The sequence below is a fragment of the Oncorhynchus clarkii genome, chromosome 19, assembly GCF_045791955.1.
Source record: "Oncorhynchus clarkii lewisi isolate Uvic-CL-2024 chromosome 19, UVic_Ocla_1.0, whole genome shotgun sequence".
NCBI classification, from domain to species: domain Eukaryota; kingdom Metazoa; phylum Chordata; class Actinopteri; order Salmoniformes; family Salmonidae; genus Oncorhynchus; species Oncorhynchus clarkii.
The window spans coordinates 39,695,987-39,720,439 of NC_092165.1; the positions used below are offsets into that span (position 1 = coordinate 39,695,987).

Consider the following 24,453-nt stretch of genomic DNA (forward strand, 5'->3'; position numbering starts at 1 on the left):
AGAGAGAGAGAATGCTGATACAGGGCCTAACGAGGAAAGGTGCTGATGCTAATGAGTGCATCCGTGAGCCCTTAATGAGGCCGTCTCGTTTGGTGTCCTAATTCACAGTGATCCGCGTCTCAGGGGTGCAGGATAATGAGCTGGGCTGGGATTCCCAGGGCAGGGGGTTGTGTAACCCACCTCAAAAGGGGGACACAAACTCCCACAATGCGTGTGTGTGTGTGTGAGAGAGAGTGTGATAGAAAAAGGGGGAGGGAGAGAGAGTGTGAGTATGTGAGAGAGATACAGTGTGTCTGTGAGAGGGGGAAAGGGCGAGAGGAGGAGGGGAAAGAACAGCTAGATGTCATCCCTGCCTGATACGCTTGTTTGTACCCATCATTGAATTGCTGTGACCAAGAAAGAAAAGCTTGGCTCTCTGTTACAAACTGACCTCAGGCAACAAGTACACTCAAGAATAGGAAACGGTGAGGTAGACAGAGCAAGAGCAAGAGAGAGCAAGATGAGAGAGACAGGGTTAGAAGCAAACAAGAGAAAAAGGAGATGACAAGCCATGCAAGTCCTCAAAAAGTTTGAATGTTGATTCACCACAATATTTCCATTAAGTGTTGTTGGCTTTGAACTTGAATTTCTAGGAGCTACTGTATGGCCCACTTCAATCATTATCAATGAGCTAAGGCTCCTGAACACTCTCTATACCATCCAGGAGAAAAGCCTATCCTCTAAAGGGATGGCATTCAGTTTCAGGTCTTTTTCACTGGGCTACCAAGAGAAAGCTAACTAACAACTACAGGAATCAGTGACCTCAGTTTATAAAACCCAAATGCAGAGTATGCATTGAGCCCCGCCGCCCCCGCCTCTTTCTGCTGTGTCTGCATTAGTAAGGCTCAAATGGGTTTCTGCCATGAGAAACAGAGCATGACATGCACTAAACAACGCCAGGCCAGCTCCATTTGATGATGGCCGCCGCTGATGCGGACGCTTTTTGATGTGGAGAAATATCAGGGCAGCATAAATCAGTATGAGACGCAGCTGGCTGAAGACCTAATGAGTCAGCCACATTACACACATCTCAAAATGCAAATAGAAAATAACTACAGGAAATGTAACATTGATAAATTCACCCAATGGTGAGTTATGGTCTCATCTGGAATTTAAGCAAAAGCTAAAATATGGGAATAAGTACTTGACATGGTTTTTGAGAACTGTGTCATCAAATAATTCAGACACCACTCTGAAAACCCTGATCAATAACTTTAGTGGAATGTCTGCTCACTGTCCACTACTGTTTTGTCAGTGAGAATGTGTTTCCACACAACTCTAATTGACACAGTTAATAACACTGCCACCCTCTGGCTGGCTGGCTTCATGCAGATCTACCAGTAACTGTGACTTTGCTCATTCCTCCAATCACATTCACAGATCTGAATATGAAGAGGCGATGCAGGAAAATGGGGAGGGGCTGAAGGAAAATACCTTTATCCAATTGTATTTCCAGAAACGGAGATGCACATAGGTCGACTGTCTATAAACGGATAACTACAGTGCCATTTACAGATGATTGTTAAAGAAACAGACAAATAGCGTCACAAAAAATCCTTGGAATAAACTATTCATTAATTTACAGTATTATGTTACTTTGAATCGAATACACTTACTCTATTCTTCTGAAAACAAACCAGACTATATAAGAGTGCACACTTTACATGTAAATGCTGATTCTACTCTCTGTTATTATCTATGCAGTCACTTTAATAACTCTACATACATGTACATATTACCTCAATTACCTCGACTAACCCGTGCCCCTGCACACCGACTCTGTATCCACTGTATTTTGCCGCACTACTGTTATTTGACTGCTGCTCTTCAATTATGTTACTTTAATTTCTTATTTTTGAGGTATTTTTCGAAACACTGCATTGTTGGTTAAGGGCTTGTAAGTAAGCATTTCACTGTTGTATTCGGCGCATGTGACAAATAACATTTGAGTTATTGACTAAATAAGGGATAAAAGATCATTGCTCTGCTCCCCGTCCCCCAACCAGACCATTCAGGGGATCATAACAATCCAAATTATACCTGATCTATCAACGGCTTGGCACTGAGCACCGTTTGACCTTTTAACACGGCTCATGACATTATGTTGACATTTCAAGTAATCCCTCCCACGGTTCCTAATCTCAGTCGCTGTAGATGGCCCTGGACCATCCCCTGAGCTGCAACTACACCATGGATGCAGACAGGCAGACAGAGACAAGCAATATCCATGGCAGGGCTAATGATTCCACGCTAAGCTAGAGCCCACATGTGCAACCACACTCAGGTGATGGGACAAATGCAGACATACATGCAGGCATGGGAATCAATGTTCATGTGTATTATCGGTGTTTAATATGAAATGTGTTCGTTGTGTGTAAAAGAGAGGGATATTACTCCCTACCTTCTCAACCTAATTTGAGCTACAATGCCTTCCCAAATGATTCACACCCCTAGACTTTTTCCACGTTGTGTTGAAGCCTGAATTTAAAATGGATTAAATTGAGAAATGTCTTGAGTCAATAAGCATTCAACCCCTTTGTTATGATCAGTCTAAAAAAAGTTCAGGAGTAAAAATGTGCTTAAGTCACATAATAAGTTGCATGGACTCACTGTGTGTGCAATAATAGTTTAACATGATTTTTGAATGACTGCCTCATATCTGTACCCCACACATACTTACACACACAAGGTCCCTCAGTCAAGGAGTGAATTGCAAACACAGTCAACCACAAAGACCAGGGAGATTTTCAAATGCCTAGCAAAGTGTGTCTATTGGTAGATAGGTTAAAATATATACAGTGCCTTGCAAAAGTATTCGGCCCCCTTGAACTTTGCGACCTTTTGCCACATTTCAGGCTTCAAACATAAAGATATAAAACTTCACTTTTTGTGAAGAATCAACAACAAGTGGGACACAATCATGAAGTGCAACGACATTTATTGGATATTTCAAACTTTTTTAACAAATCAAAAACTGAAAAATTGGGCGTGCAAAATTATTCAGCCCCCTTAAGTTAATACTTTGTAGCGCCACCTTTTGCTGCGATTACAGCTGTAAGTCGCTTGGGGTATGTCTCTATCAGTTTTGCACATCGAGAGACTGAATTTTTTTCCCATTCCTCCTTGCAAAACAGCTCGAGCTCAGTGAGGTTGGAATGAGAGCATTTGTGAACAGCAGTTTTCAGTTCTTTCCACAGATTCTCGATTGGATTCAGGTCTGGACTTTGACTTGGCCATTCTAAAACCTGGGTATGTTTATTTTTGAACCATTCCATTGTAGATTTTGCTTTATGTTTTGGATCATTGTCTTGTTGGAAGACAAATCTCTGTCCCAGTCTCAGGTCTTTTGCAGACTCCATCAGGTTTTCTTCCAGAATGGTCGTGTATTTGGCTCCATCCATCTTCCCATCAATTTTAACCATCTTCCCTGTCCCTGCTGAAGAAAAGCAGGCCCAAACCATGATGCTGCCACCACCATGTTTGACAGTGGGGATGGTGTGTTCAGCTGTGTTGCTTTTACGCCAAACATAACGTTTTGCATTGTTGCCAAAAAGTTCAATTTTGGTTTCATCTGCACCTTCTTCCACATGTTTGGTGTGTCTCCCAGGTGGCTTGTGGCAAACTTTAAACAACAATTTTTATGGATATCTTTAAGGAATGGCTTTCTTCTTGCCACTCTTCCATAAAGGCCAGATTTGTGCAATATACGACTGATTGTTGTCCTATGGACAGTCTCCCACCTCAGCTGTAGATCTCTGCAGTTCATCCAGAGTGATCATGGGCCTCTTGGCTGCATCTCTGATCAGTCTTCTCCTTGTATGAGCTGAAAGTTTAGAGGGACGGCCAGGTCTTGGTAGATTTGCAGTGGTCTGATACTCCTTCCATTTCAATATTATCGCTTGCACAGTGCTCCTTGGGATGTTTAAAGCTTGGGAAATCTTTTTGTATCCAAATCCGGCTTTAAACTTCTTCACAACAGTATCTCGGACCTGCCTGGCATGTTCCTTGTTCTTCATGATGCACTCTGCGCTTTTAACGGACCTCTGAGACTATCACAGTGCAGGTGCATTTATATGGAGACTTGATTACACACAGGTGGATTGTATTTATCATCATTAGTCATTTAGGTCAACATTGGATCATTCAGAGATCCTCACTGAACTTCTGGAGAGAGTTTGCTGCACTGAAAGTAAAGGGGCTGAATAATTTTGCACGCCCAATTTTTCAGTTTTTGATTTGTTAAAAAAGTTTGAAATATCCAATAAATGTCGTTCCACTTCATGATTGTGTCCCACTTGTTGTTCATTCTTCACAAAAGAATACAGTTTTATTTCTTTATGTTTGAAGCCTGAAATGTGGCAAAAGGTCGCAAAGTTCAAGGGGGCCGAATACTTTCGCAAGGCATTGTATATATAAAAAAAAAATCTGATTGAATATCCCTTTGAGCATGGTGCCGTTATTAATTACACTTTGGATGGTGTATCAATACACCCAGTCAAGACAAAGATACAGGCGTCCTTCCTAACTCAGTTGCCGGAGAGGAAGAAAACCGCTCAGGGATTTTAACATGAGGCCAATGGTGACTTTAAAACAATTACAGATTTTAATGGGTGTGATAGGAGAAAACTGATGATGGATCAACAACATTGTAGTTACTCCCCAATACTAACCTAAATGACAGAGGGAAAATAAGAACGCCTGTATAGAATAAAATGAACCAGACTTACAATTTTTTTTCTGAGGTCTTGGCTGATTTGTTTTGATTTTCCCATGATGTCAAGCAGAGGCACTGATTTTGAAGGTAGGCCTTGAAATACATCCACAGGTACACCTCCAATTGACTCAAATAATGTCAATTAGCCTATCAGAAGCTTCTAAAGCCATGACATAATTTTCCAAGCTGTTTAAAGGCACAGTCAACTTAGTGTATGTAAACTTCTGACCCACTGGAATTGTGATACAGTGAATTATAAGTGAAATAATCTGTCTGTAAACAATTGTTGGAAAAATTACTTGTGTCATGCACAAAGTAGATGTCCTAACCGACTTGCCAAAACTATAGTTTGTTAATAAGAAATTTGTGGAGTGGTTGAAAAACGAGTTAATGACTCCAACCTAAGTGTATGTAAACTTCCGACTTCAACTGTACATGTGAATGTGTAGCACTCAATAAAAACATAAATAAACCCCACAAGTCATCACCAGTCAACTGTACTACACAATACTACAACATTCCCCACCTCAGGGTAAAACACCCCACAAAGCTCAGTGCTTCAATTACACCCATTTGGCATTGATTCCACTCCTCTGTTGTCCATGCATGGCTGGATAATGTTATACTGCTGCAAACAGCAGCACAGTCCAAAATAGGATTCACTGCTAAAAAGGTCAGATCTGTTGGCTAGGATCAATTACAGTTACAATGTATCTTTTAGCACAGCCATACTCAACAGGCGGACAGCAGGCCGGATCCAGACACAGAAGTAGGTCAATACAGACTGCGGGTCGACTTAAATACACATTTATTTTATTTTAAAATTCTGTTGGGCTTCAACTTCTGGTATATGAACACATGCACATAAGACATGACATGGAAAATGTGTGGAATTGCAAAATGTTTCTTTAGCGCCCTGGCATAATGTGAAAAATTAAAGGAAATACAATTTAAAACAGCACATTTCTCTCTCTGCCAACAAGAGGGGTGTGGACAGTTTGGGGGTTGAATTGGTTGAGAGGTAGGGGTTTCTTACTACACCGATAAATAACATTCATCCGGAGACCTTTGCCACCTAGGAAGTGTGTGTGACCAGACCTTCTCAAATAGTATTTAAGTACCCCAGCTTTAGAGATCACCTTTATGCCAAACCAGGGGGGGATGCCCTTTTTGTATCCGCAAAACATGAATCAGTACTTAGTTTGTGTTGGTGGGTCTTTCAGTATACTGTGTTAATGAAAACACTGGTCTTTTATGAAGGAATCTGACATTGAGTTACATTTTATATAATTATTTAAATGTGACAATGAATTGAACAGATCAAGACAGGAAATGAGAAGAGCTATGCAAGGTAACAACCCATTTATTTAGTGATACATCCTGCAAACTATACATTTTATTTCAAACTTTAAAAGGCAAAAAAAATGAAAGAAATAAGGACGGAAAGGCGGCGAGGAAATTCAGGGAAAGAAGAGAAAAAACAAATTCACAAGCAAGGAATGCAATTTGTTCAATCGACTCAACACAAGTAGCACAATTTAGTTCAGAGAACAAAGCTTTTTGACATTTTATTTTCGGTCTTTCCTTTGGAGATGGGACATAATACAAAATATACAGTTATTGAACTTTGCAAAGTCAATCACAGAGGCCTCTGAGAAGCAGTTGAATTAACATATACAATACTACAGCAGTCTAAAGCCATTCTTGAATGTATTCATAAATATAGCAGACATGTATGTATGCACATTTCTAATGCTTACAAGGTTACCCAATTGTTATACACTTGCATTTGCTTAAAGTATTACATCATCTGCAGGAGTGAGCAATTAAATAAGCTTTCAAGGTTCAACAAGGTAACGTGAAAAAAAAAAAAGTATACAAACCAGAAACGGTTGAAAATGTGTACCATGTAACTACCAACATAGTATGCCACTTTGAAGAGAAGCACCCTAACATGGAAACACTTGATTTGATTTATTTCTCAGTTACAAGAAAGTCATGTCTACATCTCTCCTTGAAGTGTTCCAATAAACAAGTACTTAAGTGATAGAGTTAGATTGGGTAAGGCAAATCGGTGAGCTTATTAGTGAGCTGAAAAGGTCAGCAACATGGGGTTCAGGTCCCCTGTTTAAGGGGACACAACCCACCACTGCTAAGGGTCACACAGTAACGTCACAACTGAGGTACATCAATATGGACAATATGGGAGCGAGCATTCAAATATATTTGACTCCAGCCAGATATACCTCTGAACCTAACAGAACTTGTTCCAGGGGAGCAAAGGGACAACCTGTAGAGAGCTTTAATCGTTTTTTCTAGAACAATAATTTGTGAAAAAGCTGATAAGAAAGACTATCAGTGCATATTTAACCATTGTCATTAATTACACCAAATACCTCTCACACATCTTACATTTCTAGAACCCTGAACATTGTTACAATTCTAGATCTCTGAACTAGTTGAATATCACAAAAGCGAAACAAGTTGGTGAAATTACACAAGCAAGGGTTTGAGGCCATTCTTTTTCGTATAAGGTCAATGATTTTACTAGTTAATAAAATAAACTAGCATTTGCAGTGGATACATTATAGATAAACATTTCAAATTTGCACATTTCAGTCAAATACATTTACAATGGGTCTGCCCGACTGACAACTCAGTCTGACATTCCACATATTCTGACAGTCAGAACAGCCAAGTGTATGATGGCTGTTTTCAAAGCAAAACTACAGAGGGGGTGGGGTCTAAAACAACAACCAATACAAATAGGTTTTCTATGAATTTATGAGGTACTGTAGTTATGGTATATAAGAAAAATAATACATTGGATGCTTAGTAAGTGCTACGCTTTTGAACAATTAGGTCAGTCTTGTATGGTACCAGACAGGTCAATTTTTTATCAAAAGTCAAATATTGAAAAAAAGAAATACACCCTAATTGAGCATTCTTTTAGAGCCATATCCTATTTCAATGGGAGGCAAAGAAAGATCTACAAAGGTTCAAGCATGGTGAATGGATCTAAGATTAGGATATGGCCTCTGAATTTTGCAAAAAGTACCTTCAGAAAAGTATTCATACCCCTTGATGTATTCCACATTTTGTTGCGTTACAGCCTGAATTCAAAATGGATTGAATACATGTTTTTCCTTTGCCAGCCACACACACTTCGAGATTTTAGCACATTTATTGAAAACGAAATACAGAAATCTAATTTACATAAGTATTCACATCCTTTTGCTAAGACACTCCAAATTGAGCTCCGGTGCATCCAATTTCCTTTGATCGTCCTTGAGATGTGGGCTCAAAGTTTTAGTGACCTGTGGCAAATTCAATTGTTTGGACATGATTTAGAAAGACATACACCTGTCTATATAAAAGGTCCCACAGTAGACAGTGCATATCAGAGCAGAAACTATACCATGAAGTCTAAGGAACTGTCTGTAGATCGCCGAGACAGAATTGTGGTAAGGAATACCCTGGGGAAGGGTATAACATTTCTAGAGTCCTGAAAGTTCCAAGAGCACAGTGGTCTCGAACTTTGAAGAAAAATAAAAAATAAAACAAATAAATAAATTGAACTACCCAGACTCTGCCTGGAGCTGGCCGTCTGACCAAACTGAGCAAGAAGGACCTTAAAATCAGGGAGGTGACTAAGAACCCAATAACCACTGACATAACTACAGAACTCCTTGGGTGAGATGGGAGAACCTGCCAGAAGGACAACGGTCTCTACAGCACTTCACCAATCTGGGCTTTATGGGAGTGTGGCCAGACGGAAGCCACTCTTGAGAAAAAGGCATATGACAGCACATCTGGAGCTTGCAAAAAGGCACGTGAAAGACTGAAAGCATAAGGCAAAAGATTGTGGTCTGATGAGACAAAAATTGAATTCTTTGGCCTGCATGCAAAGCACTATGTCTGAAGAAAACCAGGCACAGCTCATCTAACACCATCCCTACCATCAGCGGCAGGGACAGGGAGACTGGTAAGGATAGAGGGAACAATGAATGGAGCCAAATACATGCAAATCCTTGATGAGAACCTGCTTCAGAGCGCAAATGACCTTAGACTGAGGCAAAGATTTACCTTCCAACAGGACAATGACCTCAAGCATAAAGCCAAAGCAACACTGGAATGTCTTCAGAACAAGAATGTGCAAGTCCTTGAGTGTCCCAGCCAAAGCCCAGACTTGAATCCCATTAAATCTGTGGAAAGACTTGAAGATATCTGTTCACCACCGCTCCGCTCCCTATCTAACTTAAGAGCTTGAGAAAATATGCAAGGAAGAATGGGGGGTTGGGGGAAAAATAAATCACAAAATCCAGATGTGCAAAGCTGATATAGACATACCCAAGACCACTCAAAGCTGCAATCGCCACCAAAGGTGCTTCTAAAAAGTATTGACCATTGGGTGTGAATAGTTAGGTAAATTATATCTGGATTTCATTTTCAATAAATTAGAAAAACATTTTCATTTTGTCATTATAGGGTGGTGTGTAGCAGATGGGTGAGGGAAAAAAACAATTTTTTACATTTTATATTCAGGCTGTAACAATGTGGAATAAGTCAAAGTGTATGGATACTTTGAAGGCAATGTACATACGTTCCTTATGAGGCTCACATAATTACATGACATGTTCATGTAAGGCCCCATCTCGAACACCTTAGTCACTATGCAAGTCTTACAGTATATATGCAAGTAGTCCACATTCAACAGAACACTAACATACTATCCAAAACTCTTTAAAAACAAAAGCGCCGCAGCACAAAATCAGTGTCAAGCTGTACAGATGACTGAAAAATATGCGGCTAACCTAAAGATAAAAGTAATGCATTTCTGAAATAAAATATATTTATTTCCAGTCTAGCCATATAAAAACATTGACAGTAAATGAGTAACCTGCAAGTTTAAAACAGGTTAAGACAGATTTTCCTTTGACTTCATTTAGGTACTTGAAAATTATATACATACTGCAGTATTTCTGGAGAAAATACTTGAGTATAAGGACAATGAAAGTTTGCACTCCTCAGGGGAAGATCCAAATGCCTATGCAGGCACTAAAACAGCTAGGGCTTGTGTGTTACAGCGGACGGCTCTGTGCTCCTAAAATTTGGTTCCCTTCCACAAAACCAGTGGGGAAATACAACTTTTAAAAATTTTTTTTTAACGATTACCAATCTAACCACATTTCTTTCTCATTTTAAAAAAGTGACTTGGGTACCGGATTCATTCAGTCACTTAATGTTTTTTCTAAGATCGCAAATGCTGTGTAATAATTATGAAGCATTGTTTGACTTAAGTATACAATTGAACCTTAAGTGTTTGTGTGATTGACATTTCAGCAGTTTAAGGGTACATCAACTGTTCGTATATCAAGTTCACAACAAAAAAGAACCCTCATTCATGGACAAACATATTTAAGCGTTAATCTGAGACATACTTTAAATGGTTTACTTTCTAAACAACTGCAGATACACATAAAACACAGTAACAAAAGGGTGGCATATCAAACCATCTCTAAACTGTGTGTGTGTGTGTGTGTGTGTGTGTAATATAATTTATTTTATACACACACACATACACACTACCGTTCAAATGTTTGGGGTCACTTAGAAATGTCCTTGTTTTTGAAAGAAATTCACTTTTTTAGTAATTAAACATCAAATTGATCAGAAATACAGTGTAGACATTGTTAATGTTGTAAATGACTATTGTAGCTGGAAACGGCAGAGGTTTCATGGAATATTTACATTGGCGTAGAGAGGCCCATTAACAACCATCGCTCCTGTGTTCCAATGGCATGTTGTGTTAGCTAATCCAAGTTTATCATTTTTAAAGGCAAATGTATCATTAGAAAACCCTTTTGCAATTATGTTAGCACAGCTGGAAACTGTTATTCTGATTAACGAAGCAATACAACTGGCCTTCTTTAGACTAGTTGAGTATCTGGAGGATCAGCATCATCATGAGTGGGAGGCCCCGGTGCACAACTGAGCCTCAACGTCAACAGTGAAGAGGCGACTCCGGGATGCTGGCCGCCTTGGCAGAGTTCCTCTGTCCAGTGTCTGTATTATTTTGCCCATATTAATCTTTTTTTCTTATTGGACAGTCTGAGATATGGCTTTTTCTTTGCAACTCTGCCAAGAAGAACAGCATCCCGGAGTCGCCTCTTCACTGTTGATGTTGAGACTGGTGTTTTGTGGGTACTATTTAATGAAACTGCCTGTTGAGGAATTGTGAGGCGTCTGTTTCTCAAACTAGACACTAATGTACTTGTCCACCGTGGCCTCCCACTCCTCTTTATATTCTGGTTAGAGCCAGTGAAGGGAGTAGTACACAGCATTGTACGAGATCTTCTTGCATGGAATAGCCATCACTTCTCAGAAAAATAATAGACTGACGAGTTTCAAAAGAAGGTCCTTTGTTTCTGGCCTTTTTGAGCCTGTAATCAAACCCACAAATGCTGATGCTCCAGATACTCAACTAGCCTAAAGGAGGCCATATTTATTGCTTCTTAAAATCAGAACAACAGTTTTCAGCTGTGCTAACATAATTGCAAAAGGGTTTTCTAATGATCAATTAGCTTTTTAAAATGATAAACTTGGATTAGCTAACACAACGTGCCATTGGAAGACAGGCCTGAGGGTTGCTGATAATGGACCTCTGTACGCCTATGTAGATATTCAATTAAAAATCAGCCGTCTCCAGCTACAATAGTCATTTACAACATTAAGTGTCCACACTGTATTTCTGATCAATTTGATGTTATTTTAAAAATGGACAAAAAATAAATAAATTCTTTAAAAAACAAGTACATTTCTAAGTGACCCCAAAATGTTGAACAATATATAGGGGTCAAATTCAGGAGACAACGTGGTAGTTTGTTGCCTGAAGTTAGCCTACATCATTAGATTGTCAGTTGGTTAAAGAGAGAGAATTTAAAATGCAGTATGTTACCCTGTGTGTCAGACAAACAGGATAGTGTCCCAACCCTGAGCAGAGCCCACAGGAATTAGAAGGGCACCTTAACCTACAGTGCTCCATTCTAATTGATTAAACATCCACAAACAAAGAGCATCTTGCTCACCACTTATCTAACCGAATAGACTGTGGACAGTTTATTAGGTACACCCTTCCGTCTAGAAAATGGATCGCTCCTGTAGTGAGTCACGTGGCCATGGCTTGCTATATAAAGCAGGCAGACAGGCATCGAAGCCTTCAATTACGGTTTGATTGAACGTAAGAATGGGCAAAACGAGTGTCCAAAGCGACTTTTGAGCGTGGTATGATGGTCAGTGCCAGGCGCGCCGGATCCAGTATCTCAGAAACGGCCGCCCTCCTGGGCTTTTCACGCATGACGGTGTCTTGGGTTTACAGAGAATGATGCGACAAACAATAAAACATCCAATCAGTGGCAGTCCTGTGGGTGAAAACAGCTCGTTGGTGAGCGAGGTCGAATGAGAATGGCAAGAATCGTGCAAGCTACCAGGCGGGCCACAAACAGACAAATAACAGTGCAGTACAACAGTGTTGTGTGCAGAACGGCATCCGGGAACGCACAGCTCGTCGATCCATGTCACGGATGGGCTATTGTAGCAAATGACCACACCGGGTTCCACTCCTATCAGCTAAAAACAAGAAGCGTCTCCAATGGGCATGCGATCACCAACACTGGACAATTGAGGAGTGGAAAAACATTGCCTGGAACATGACAGTGAGTTCAGCTTGCTTGAGTGGCCTGCGTAGTCCCCAGACCTCAACCCAATAGAGCATGTTTGGGATAAAATGGAACGGGCTGTTTGCAGAATGAATGTACCACCGTCTAATTTGCAGCAACTGCACGATGCCATCGCGTCAGCATGAACCAACATCCCTGTGGAATGTTTCCGACACCATGTAGAATGCCCCGAATAATTCAGGCTGTTCTGGAGGCAAAGCGGGATCCGACCCGGTTCTAGATGGATGTACCTAATAAACTGTCCACTGACTGTATATACATACATACATGAATTTTAAACAATGGAAGAAAACACATTTAAATAAAACCATCTCACCACGAAATACATACTATACACTTTTTTCTTAAAAGCGAAAAATTAACTGCAAATCAATCATACACTTTAGCAGCATACCGTGCCCTAGCTCCTGGTGCAGTGGCTGAGGTCTCTACAGTAAGAGCACCCCAAACCACACAGTAAATACAAGGAGCTCTAGGAGAGCTCAATGCATTTAGTGGATTTGTTCTTGGTTGTATAGTTGAATATAGCAACATTTAAAGCAGCAATCAGCAGTTGAAACTATAACACCCTTGTTTCTGTAAAAAGCGAAGGGTTGAAGCTGGAGAAATGTAACCAATCAAATTCATAGAGCTATGCATGCAAAGACTGACCATCCATGATATCAAAATGATAGTTTTATCCATATTTTTAGGCTAGTGTTTGTTCACATTTACTTGGTTTACAAGAATTTGAGTAAAACAAGCGTATATCAGCAGTTGACCTAACTAAGCTCGAGGCATTCATAAGTTATATTCTTCAAGAAACAAAATGTGAACATACCATTAATTTACAAGTCCAAAAATGCATGTAACAACTGGAGATTGCTTCTTTAGAAAAAACACCACTTGGAAATTGGAAACAGAAGATTGAATGTTCACTTAGACTGGTGGTGGTAACTAGGGTTTCTAACAACCAGCACTTAAACACTTGTAAAAATCAGATAAATGTTGTGATTTGAACTCCTCTCTGAAACTTAGAAAACTTCACTTGGCATGGGCTGTCATAAAGCTGACCTATGCTATCATAGACCACGTGGCACCTGTCATGGTGGGCATCTGTCACATATTATGCTTATTCCAGTGGAGGCTGCAGATGGGACGGCTCATGTCTGGAACAAATGGAATGGCATCAAACACATGCGTTTGATACTTTTCCACTCCAGCCAGTACCACGAGCCCATCCTCCCCAATTAAGGTGCCACCAACCTCATGTGGTTTATTCAAAGTAAATGATCTAACACTCATGACACATGAAAACATGTCAACTAGTCAAGGTTCAGACTAAAAAAGATAAAAATCACTGTATGTCTTTAAAATCACTGTATGTCATTTGACAGGTTAACTGTGTCACAGACGTCACTGACAATTACAAAGTGGTTGTGGTAGATGTCATTTTGAAGTTCAAATAGCAATTTGTCAACTTAATCCTTCCACTGTCAAATAAAGTGTTATCTGAGTGAGGGGTAGTGAGAGATTGTATTGTGCTGATATGAAGGACTGATGAAGTGCAGAAGAGGTATGTAGGAGTAATGTCGCCTAAATCTCCAGCCCATGTGGTTCTGACATCAGCACCACCATAGCAAACATTAGCTAGTAGCTACAGTGCTGCAGATAGAGACCTACCTCTACACATACACACAAGCACCCAGGCACGCTTGCCAGTATACGCACACACACATACACGGAATCCAACACAGCAAGTGTTAAAGGTGTCAGGTGGGATAATCTTCACTTGCATCTTGGAACTGCTTTGTTGTGTTTACAGGAGCAACAAGATCCTTTCTCTCCAAAAGACAAGAACACAATGAAGGACTGTGTAACACTTTACCATAGTTACTTCAGCGTATAAAGAAAAAGGTATATGAAAAATAATTAAAATTGAACATGTAAATATTAGGATTTATATGGTTAGATTTAGAGAGCTTACTGTGCTGTGAACCTATACAATTTACCCGTTTCTTTAATGAGCAAAGACAAACTAAAAAAAGAACAAGAGCAGGAGGATAATATCACCTGGAGGACAAACAGTAATATTCACTGAATAGACATTTGTTGGAACTCCAGAAGAGCAGGAAAAAGGCAGATAGTGCATAAAAGGTTCTCTTTCTCACTTATTTCATTGTTTTACTTGAATTCAAGCTGCATTAAATACAGGCTGTTTGTACACGACAATTGCACTTCACAAAAACAGAAATATACAAAACACAAGGAAATGTGAATCAAACTAATTACAGCAAAAAAATAAATTGTTTCAGCTGATTTTTTTAAAGAACCTAATGGACTCGCTAGTTATGGGTAAGGTTGGGGGGGATAAGAGGTGAGACAAAATGGAGGGAATCCTGAACTTCAGAGCGGACTGGTGCTGCACTATCCAGGGTGTAGAGGTGTGTTTGCATTTCCTCGTCCTCCCATCATATTCCCTTCTTAAAAATGTAACGCTCAAAGTGGTGGGGAGACAAACTGCTGAACGGAGCTGCTGTGGGTCTTGAGAGGGTTGCGGGTTGTAAACTCTGTGCTGTGTTTGTGGTGGGGGTTGTGTTACCACATGTCGTCTGTGGACGCCGAGTCCTTGAAGGAGGGAAGGAAGGAAAAACCCTTCAGACTCTGGGTCTACATCCAAAGGGTCTCGATTTCAACTCCTGGAGACGTGCAAGAGGGCTGATCTTTCCACCCAAGAGGTTAATTTTGTCCTACACTAGTTACGAACTTGGACAGGAATAAATGTAAATAAAGTCCAAGACATTGTTCAAGAAAGAGTACGATTAAGTGAGCAGAGCTTTCCGGCAATTGAGATTGAGATCCCTGGTATTAACAGCAATATCTTGAAGTCTTCACTTTAACCAATTACATTTTTTCCAGTTCTGGACTGTAAAATAAGGGGATTTTATTTGTCATATGCCATTTGATAGTGATACTGTTACAAGGTCATTTTTATTCAAACAAACCCAAATGATGCTATTCCTAATCCAGAAACAGTTTAGGAACAGAATTTTATTACTGGTTTGTTTGAATAGCACCCTTATATTTTCTGTGATAAATATTCCTGTTTCCTGCCTAGAAAGCCATGTCAGAATAAAGAAGCACAACATCTCATTCACGTAACCATGAGAATGTTTGTATATGAATGACTGCTTTATGAATGGTTGTTATGAATGATTGCTTCAATGAATATATTGCTTGTTAAACTATTTGTAAGATGCTCCCATTTGAAGAATCTTGAATATTATCCCCATTGATGGAACTTTAGGGAGCAAGTACACAAGATTGATATCAAATAATTGCAGCCTAAATAATGGTCTGAGACTGCTCTGCCAGCTGTCACTGCTACTACAATCCTGCCCGCATAGATCAGAAAGCATATTTGGCCTTCAAACACTGGGAGGGCCATACTCGAAACATTAGAAACAGTTTAAATGAAAATTGTTTCTCCGTCTCAAAATCCGCATCAGCCAATTACAATTGTTGACGAGGTTGCACGTGATAGAACACTACTTGTTAGCTTTTCCCCCATCAGATAGCATAGGGTTAAGTATGCCAGGTTAACACAATCAGCTGGACGTGATTATTTCCTGTAACAAATTCGGTATCAACCAATTACAAACGTTGACGTCAATTTTTCTTGAGAGCGTCCTAAAAGTTAAGTCCCCCATTTAGGGGACTGAGCGATTCTAGACCGGTTCCGACTAACATTTTTGTTTAGAGAGCGCTCTGTCAATGGTGCAACATTTTTTGCTGTGCACTACGTAACAACTCTGGTTGTCCCACTTCACGCGCTCATCTGAGATGCTGTATATAAAATCTGATACCTAATTTACACAAGGGGTGACATCACATTTTCTGGCTTATCCAGACAAAGGATCAAACTCCCGTCTGAAATTTGCAGCTCCGCTTAAAATAAACGCATTTGAAATGGGAGACTAGCGATTGCAGCAAACGCAGTCTAATGTCGCTGTGCTGTCAGATGGTTGGATGCAAAAATCATTCCGTAGAATTGAAACAAGATTAAATCACCCGTGTTTACAGCTCAAGTTGTACAAGTCAGCAGACATTTGAATGGCTTCTTCACGTCGCTCAGAAGACACTAGGCAGAAAATGCTGTCAATAATTTGAAATGGTACCAATTTTGTATTGTCACCGGGTACGATAATATTTATTTTATAGTTAAAACGTGAAATAATTTGATATGTAATATACATAACAAGCATTTCAAGCCCTATTCCCCCACTTTTGTTGAATAGGAAAAGGGGAAAAACATATTTTTTTCATATGTTCATTACACTTGAGCTTACAGTACATTTGGAGAGTAATCAGACCCCTTGACTTTTCAAACATGTTTTACTTTACAGCCTTATTCTAAAATGGATTAAATTACACCCCCCCCCCCCCCCCACACACACACCTCATAGTTACAAAGTTACAAAAATGTTTGTTAATTTATAAACAAAATATTACATTTACATAAATATTCAGACCCTTTCCTCAATACTTTGTTGAAGCACCTTTGACAGCGATTACAGCCTTGAGTTTTCTTGGGTATGATGCTATATGCTTGTCACACCTGTATTTTGGGATTTTCTCCCATTCTTCTCTGCAGATCCTCTCAAGCTCTGTCGGGTTGGATGGGGAGCGTCGCTGCACAGCTATTTTCAGGTCTTTCCAGAGATGTTTGATCGGGTTCAAGTCCGGGCTCTGGTTGGGCCACTCAAGGACATTCAGAGACTTGTCCCGAGGCCACTCCAACGTTGTCTTGGCTGTGTCCTCTTGGAAGGTGAACCTTCAACCCAGTCTGAAGTCCTGAGCGCTCTGGAGCAGGTTTTAAATCAAGGATCTCTGTACTTTGCTCCGTTCATCTTTCCCTTGATCCTGACTCGTCTCCCAGTCCCTTCAGCTGAAAAACCTCCCCACAGCATGATGCTGCCACCACCATGCTTCACCTTAGGGATTGTGCCAGGTTTCCTCCAGATGTGATGCTTGGCATTCAGGCCAAAGAGTTCATTCTTGGTTTCATCAGACCAGGGAATCTTGTTTCTCATGGTCTGAGTCCTTTAGATGCCTTTTGGGAGTGGCTTCCGCCTGGCCACTCTGCCATAAAGGCCTGATTGGTGGAGTGCTGCAGAGATGGGAGAACCTTCCAGAAGGACAACCATCTCCACAGAGGAACTCTGTCAGAGTGACCTCCCTGACCAAGGCCCTTCTCCCCCGATTGCTCAGTTTGGCCGGACAACCAGCTCTAGGAAGAGTCTTAGTGGTTTCAAACTTCTTCCATTTAAGAATTATGTAGGCCACTGTGTTCTTGGGGTCCTTCAATGCTGCAGAACATTTTTGGTACCATTCCCCAGATCTGTGACTTAACACAATCCTGTCTCGCGCTCCTTCGACCTCATGGCTTGGTTTTTGCTCTGACATGCACTGTCAACTGTGGGATCTTATATAGACAGGTGTGTGTTGTCCAATCAATTGAATTTACCACAGGTGGACTCCAATCAAGTAGTAGCAACATCAAGGATGATAAATGGAAACAGGATGCACCTGAGCTCAATTTCAAGTCTCATAGCAAAGGGTCTGAATAATCCTGTAAATAAGGTGTTTGTTTAAATTAGCTAAAAAATGTAAAATCATGTTTTCACTGTCATTATGGAGTAGTGTGTAGATTGATGAGGAAAAATGTATTTAATCCATTTTAGAATAAGGCTAACTTAACAAAATGTGGGAAAAGTCAAGGGGTCTGAATACTTTCCGAATACACCTAAGCAAATATTTTGTATTTGACAGAAAGGTGAGATAATAATATTTGGTTATCAGTATAAGCATCACTAGGTATTGTTTATGACCCTCATGATAAATAATTACTTTTGGGTATGTCTATTTAGGTGGAAATCTACAATTTGACATTACATTTAACAGGTGAACAGAAGTCACATGGCACAATCTTCTAATCAAAGTTACTAAAACATGCACAAAAGTTAAATTGGACATATAGTTCACAGTATTGAGACAGCTTTTTTTGGGGGGGGGGGGGGGGGGGGGGGGTTCATGGTAAGTTCAAATCCCAGGTGAGATTGTTTTTTCCTTTGGGAAATGTATAATTACGTTTATTATGCTAGTGTGTTGTGAAGGGTGTAGCCAAAACCTTGTAAATTAAGATTACAAATATATTTAACGAGGAGCTTATTGGAGTCCCTCTTGCAGACTGAGACTACTGCTATACAGGGGTGTAGAGCTGCCGGAGCCACACTTTGCCACTTCTTAGAATCATCCGTTGTGGATGGCTCCCGACACTGCGTCTCAAAGCTGTCATCAAGGCAAAAAAGGTGGCTACTTCGAAGAATCTCAAATATAAAATATGGTTTGATTTGTTTAACACTTTTGGTTACTATATGATTCCATATGTATTATTTCATAGTTTTGATGTCTTCATATTAAAAATAAAGGAAAACAAAGGAATGTATAGGCGTGTCCAAACTTTTGACTGGTAAGGATTTTAAGAAATGCCATTGATTAGTGGATAAAGATTAAGATCTTTGATAGGTTGATGTGGAATTTGTTGCAGGAAATATTCACTGTCAGCTGGTGAGATTAGCATTGGGCTAACCTGTGCCAGGTTATCTGATGGGACCAGCAACAATTTAGCGTTCTATCTTGACAAGTAAATTGACAATTTGAATTGGCAGTGTTTACACAGGCAGCCCAATCATTGGCAAAAGACTAGATCTGATTGGTCAAAAGACCAATTAGTGGAAAAAGATCAGAATTGTGCTGCCTGTGTAAACACAGCCTAGAGATGTGTTAACTGTTCTGTGATATTGGCTGCAGTGTTAATTCAGGAGTGAACTAAACTATACACATCATGAAACAGCTGTTAACTGTGGGAAGAACTAAATGAGTTCTGTGATGTTATGGTAACGAGTAAAGTGGATTACAGCAAATCAAAAGTGAATTACAAACAAGGATGATACTCAAAAGATGAGTGCTACAATAAACTAAAACATAAACTAAAACATATATTGCCTCCCCTTGATTCATCTTTAAAAACAGATATGGTTATTGATATGTTGAATGTTACAAATTGGGTTGATGAAAGTTAGAAAACGAACACAAAAATATGAATGTAATTGTATTTTGCCCTCGAAACACAAACGGATCTGCACAAACATGTATCTACATACATTCAAATAAACAAGCTTTTGTGAGTGGATAGCAGTCGCCAGGAGATACTTACTGTGTCGTCACTTCGGTATGGGTTGAGTTTGTTGTACACTGCTTCAACAACGTTTCGCCTAGGACACAAAAGTTAACATGCAGGTTTAGCTTAGCAAGCAATAAAAATACCAATGTATATAAGCCCAATAAAAACAAAACAGTTTATACAGAAAAGCTAAATGCGGAGCATACAAGGCTGGAATTGAAGGGCAAAAATCAATTAGCCCAACTAACAGCCCAAACTTCCACGCTAGTCCAAACTATCAAAACTACTTTAGTGAAAAGTCATTAAACCTTACCCTGCAAAGCATGGTACTATTTCCCTAGTACTTAATCAACCTCAAACTTTGAGTTGGCTGAGGTCCAGTTAAAAGAGATCACTCACTTGCTGGCCAGTTCACCCCCAGGAGGGAGGTTAGGGATGCTCTCTGATGCTAACGTCCGCATCACGTGGACCAAGTCTGGAACCCCTTCGTTTCCCTGCTTCTTAATGATCTCTGTGGGAATAGCAGAACATTCTCTGTGAGTAGAAAACAATATCACACTGAGTGAAGTGAGCTTCAACCACATCAAATTCATGACAATGTTCTTATACTATCTAGGTTTCTATATGGCATATTTAGATGCTGCACCTTCTACTCTGCTCTCCAGGTACTTATCCAGCTCTGCTTCCCTTTTCACGGCATCTGCAGTCACCTTTGGAGCCCCTGGGAGGCAGATCAGCACAACGCTCATATTGTCCCGACTCCCCTATTCAAAGGGAGAAAGCGAGAGCAATACAGACAGACTTAAAAAGGAAAATAATTTACATTTGCTTTAGCATATTCAAGTATTCCAAAAGGCATCTATGATGCCTACTCATGTGACAAAATGCTGTGGTAACATCCAGGTACATGCAAATGCTTAGCTGTTACTGATTCAGTGAACAATAAATTAACAGGTCTCACCTTGTACAAGCAAGTGTCAACAATTTCATTGCAGACTCTCTCAAGGTCATTGGTCACCTCTAGCCTGGACCTGACAAAGTCACACAGTTCCTCATTGGCCATGACATCCCAGATGCCATCGCAGGCTAGGACAATAAACTCATCTTCCACCTCAGACCTTTCAATGGCATACACCTCAGGCTCTGGTGAAACCAACTGCTCAGTGGGGCCCTTGCCATGCACACACTTGTAGTCGAAGTCTCCCAGGGCCCGGGACACAGCCAGAGAGCCGTTCACTCTCTGGATCATGACAGAGCCTCCAGCGTTTTGAATCCTCTCCTTCTCCAGTGGGTTGCTGGGCTTGTGGTCCTGTGTGAAGAAGTGCACAGCTCCTCCACGGCTCAGAAGACCCCGGGAGTCTCCACAGTTGATGAAATAGATGTGGCCTGGGGAAATCATGACCCCCACCGCAGTTGAGCCACTGCGGTCCACACCGTGCTTCTTCTCTGAGATGTTCCGCATGTGCTCGTCAATCTGCAGGAAACCTGTGCGGATGCCGATCTTCACACTCTCTACGTTGGGCTCCAGACCACTCTGGAAGTCTGGGTTGCTGGTAATGTGCTCCAGCAGGTGCTCACAGCAGTATTTGGCCACCTGGGAGCCAGCATGCCCATCATAGACAGCAAAGAAGGACCAAGGGTCGAGCCCATGAGGCAGGCCAATGACTGCCGTGTGCGCATCCTCCATCTCCACCCTCCAGCCCTGCATGCTGCTCAGGCCATAGGTCAGACTGTTCCCCTCACCATGAGCATTGTGCTTCTCCATCTTTGGCTTGTCCAAAAACGCCCCCATTGTAGCTCTTAAAACCTTCAAAACAGGAATAAAACAAAGGATAATATAATATGTTAACTTGTTATTCTGCTAAACTCGGCTACATGTTTACTAATTAAACCCCCAAATATTTGCCAAATATAATTAGTTAAGATATGGATGATTTCGAAGCAGATGACACAGATACAATCCTTTTATGGCAAAAAGATTAGATAGCACCTTGGGCTGCACTCATACGTTGCACCCTCTAGTCTAAAAATAGGTGAGTACTGTAGACATTTTAAACACTAGCTAACGTTAGTTAGAAACATCTATCAATGAATTACTAACGTTAGCTGCTAGCTACATAACCTATTTTGTAGGTGTTGGCCATTGATTGTGTGATGTCAACAATAAAGTCAGCACTGCAAATAGTTAACTACCCAAATTGCAAAACAAGATCCTCCCGCTTGCTATTTTCCGCTTTCCTTACGCCCAAGACAGCTAGGTCCCAAGCCAACGTTCGCTAACTACGTGTTATTGTTTTGTAGCTAGCTAGAATACAGTGTAGTTAGCTATTTAGTTTAGCGTTTTAGTGATGTTAGCCATCAATTAAGTAACTTAGTTAGTAGGTAATCTTACCTAACTAATGCTAGTTACGTCAAATAGCCTCCTATCCCAACTAGCTAGTTACTGTAGACATCGTCCAACTAAGTCAATGACAGAGCCAGGGTTACTTAAATTTAAATAAGTCACATTTTTGATGATCACAAAATTACGAACAACAATGTTTTCAACAACGTTAACTAGCTGGCTGGCTATGGTAGCTAGCTAGTTAGCTTAAATCCTCCGGTCTCAATAATATGAAAACCAAAATAAACAAACAGCTGCGTCGTTGTGGGCCTTGGCCCCATAGCTTTGGCAGGCCTTAGTTACACTGCCCCACGGCCTATCCTCGTCGCGAAACACCCGCTGTGTATAGCTAATCAGTAATGCTAACATACTAGCCTGGTAGACAATCAGAGAGATTTCTTACAGGCACAAATCACCGTGACTTACCAAAATCCGCAAGACCTGTTTTGAAGTTGTAAAGACAGCAACAGAGCAGAGGTGCTGTGACCGAAACAGAAACACCGACGAGATGGAGGGAGTTTGCGGGTAACGTTAGCTAGCTAGCAATCACCTCACAGTGCATCAATTTGTGAAAGTGCGGAACTCCCTGTTCTGACTAAACCAGGGATGCATTACTTTAACATTTGTCGACGTAAAGTATAGTTCAAATGTCCCTCCTTTGAATTTTTAGGCCGGAGCTGTTGTGGCCAAATGAGTGTCAAGCCCCAGCCTATTCACTTGAATTTGACACAGCCTGCAAACACTAGCTAAACCAAACAGTGGACTCAAAAAAATACCCGGATGTTGCAGGTTGCGTGCTTGAAAGCATTACATCATCCCTATGAGGCAGTTGGTAATCAACACAAAAGCCCATACATTGATTCAACCATATATATCCTATTACATTACTAGTTACATACATTAGTGCTATTATTAGTATTTTAATTCCTCATTCTATGGATTCAACATTGTAAAGGCGAGCAAGCATTAACATAAACATAAAGCCAATACATTTCGTATGGAAATATCTGTGGGCTGTGGCGATTCAAAATGTTCTCAGTATGCATTTATTTCAGTCACAATTTGTATCACTCTCCGTCTATATTAAAGTGGCACAGTGCGCCAAATATCAATATTAATCGGGTCTATTCATACTGAAAAATATTTAAATTCGAGATCATCTTTTTCTATAAGAGTAAACTGTAACCAGAAGTGTTTTGTATTTCTAATAGTCGCTTCCGGGTTATTGAGAAATTATTTTCTGCTAAAGCCAAATATTATTAATATACTGATAATATACTTTTCTCTCCGCCCTAAAAGTGGGAGTCGTTAATTAACAAAGCGGCAAGGCACGGCAGACTGTCTAATCAAGGAGGGCTGCTGCCGCGTTCAAAACAACTGGGAACTCGGAAAAATACAAGGTCGAATCATGACGTCAGTGATCTTCAGGTCGGAACTCCAGAAGAGGCCCGATTTCCCGAGTTGGATGACCGTTCAAATCGATTTTTCCCAGTAGAGTTCTCAGTGGTTTTGAAGGCACTGAAGTCGGAACTCGGAGATTTCAGAGTTCACACTTCCCAATTGTTTTGAACGCGGCATATGCGTTCTCTGGAAAATAATGAACGACGTAAAGGTGTGTTCCACGTCGCGCCAACAGAGTGGAACTGACCGTCCACGGAGTTGTGTTATTTTCCATAGAAAGCATAGAGCCCCTAGTTAACCCTTTTATATAATCGCTATAATTTAACACATTAGCCACTAGAAATGTGTTCAACATCCAATTAAGTAGCCAGCTGCAGTAGTTGCCGTGGTAACCAAACAGCTAACCAAACCATCTGTCCTAGCTTGCTAATATGAAAATTGAATTCAACAATACCAATGCTGTTTTTAATTCAACTTTGCATTCAAAAACAGCTCAAATAAAACACGCAAAAAGGAACGATAGCCATTCAATTCTATGGTGCAAATATACCATGCGTTATTTACGCAATAAGGCCCGAGAGGGTGTGGTATATGGCCAATATGCCACACCAGTTGTGGTGTGTTCTTATGCACGACACAACTAACAAGAATATACATGTCTCTCCGCCCCAACAATAGAAGTAGTTGTTCAATGTCCATAAAGCGACACCGCGGGCTGTCTAGCTCCCGCCTTATACATCTCATTATTGTAATCCGTTTTAAAATATTAAATGGAGGGTTGTTGGGGTAAACCGCCTGTATTCAAAGGAAAAATATGCTATGTTACTAGCCTCATACCTTGAACATGCATAGCCATCTCGAAACAAATCTGATATAAAAAATCTCAAAGTTGTGGGGATGCCACATCATACACTCCTAACAACCTAAGCATAGAGCCTCACAGTAGAGGTGT

At 40.5% G+C, this 24,453-nt stretch overlaps 1 protein-coding gene across 3 annotated transcripts in view; it reads right to left on the reverse strand.

Moving 5' to 3' along the window:
- LOC139375175 (protein phosphatase 1A) overlaps positions 1-22,882 on the reverse strand; it is a 57,715-nt gene extending 34,833 nt beyond the window's left edge. Inside the window, exons 1-6 of one of the 3 annotated variants that reach the window (XM_071116725.1) lie at positions 22,527-22,882; positions 20,679-21,524; positions 20,364-20,481; positions 20,117-20,228; positions 19,751-19,808; positions 10,807-15,099 (exon numbers count right to left, since the gene is read on the reverse strand). In XM_071116725.1, coding sequence (XP_070972826.1) covers positions 15,070-15,099; positions 19,751-19,808; positions 20,117-20,228; positions 20,364-20,481; positions 20,679-21,509 — 1,149 coding nt within the window. In that variant the 5' untranslated portion in view covers positions 21,510-21,524; positions 22,527-22,882 and the 3' untranslated portion in view covers positions 10,807-15,069. Of the gene's footprint in view, positions 1-10,806; positions 15,100-19,750; positions 19,809-20,116; positions 20,229-20,363; positions 20,482-20,678; positions 21,525-22,526 lie in introns of those variants that run through there. The other 2 variants (XM_071116722.1, XM_071116724.1) reach the window with 2 other exon arrangements.
- Positions 22,883-24,453: the final 1,571 nt, after the last annotated feature.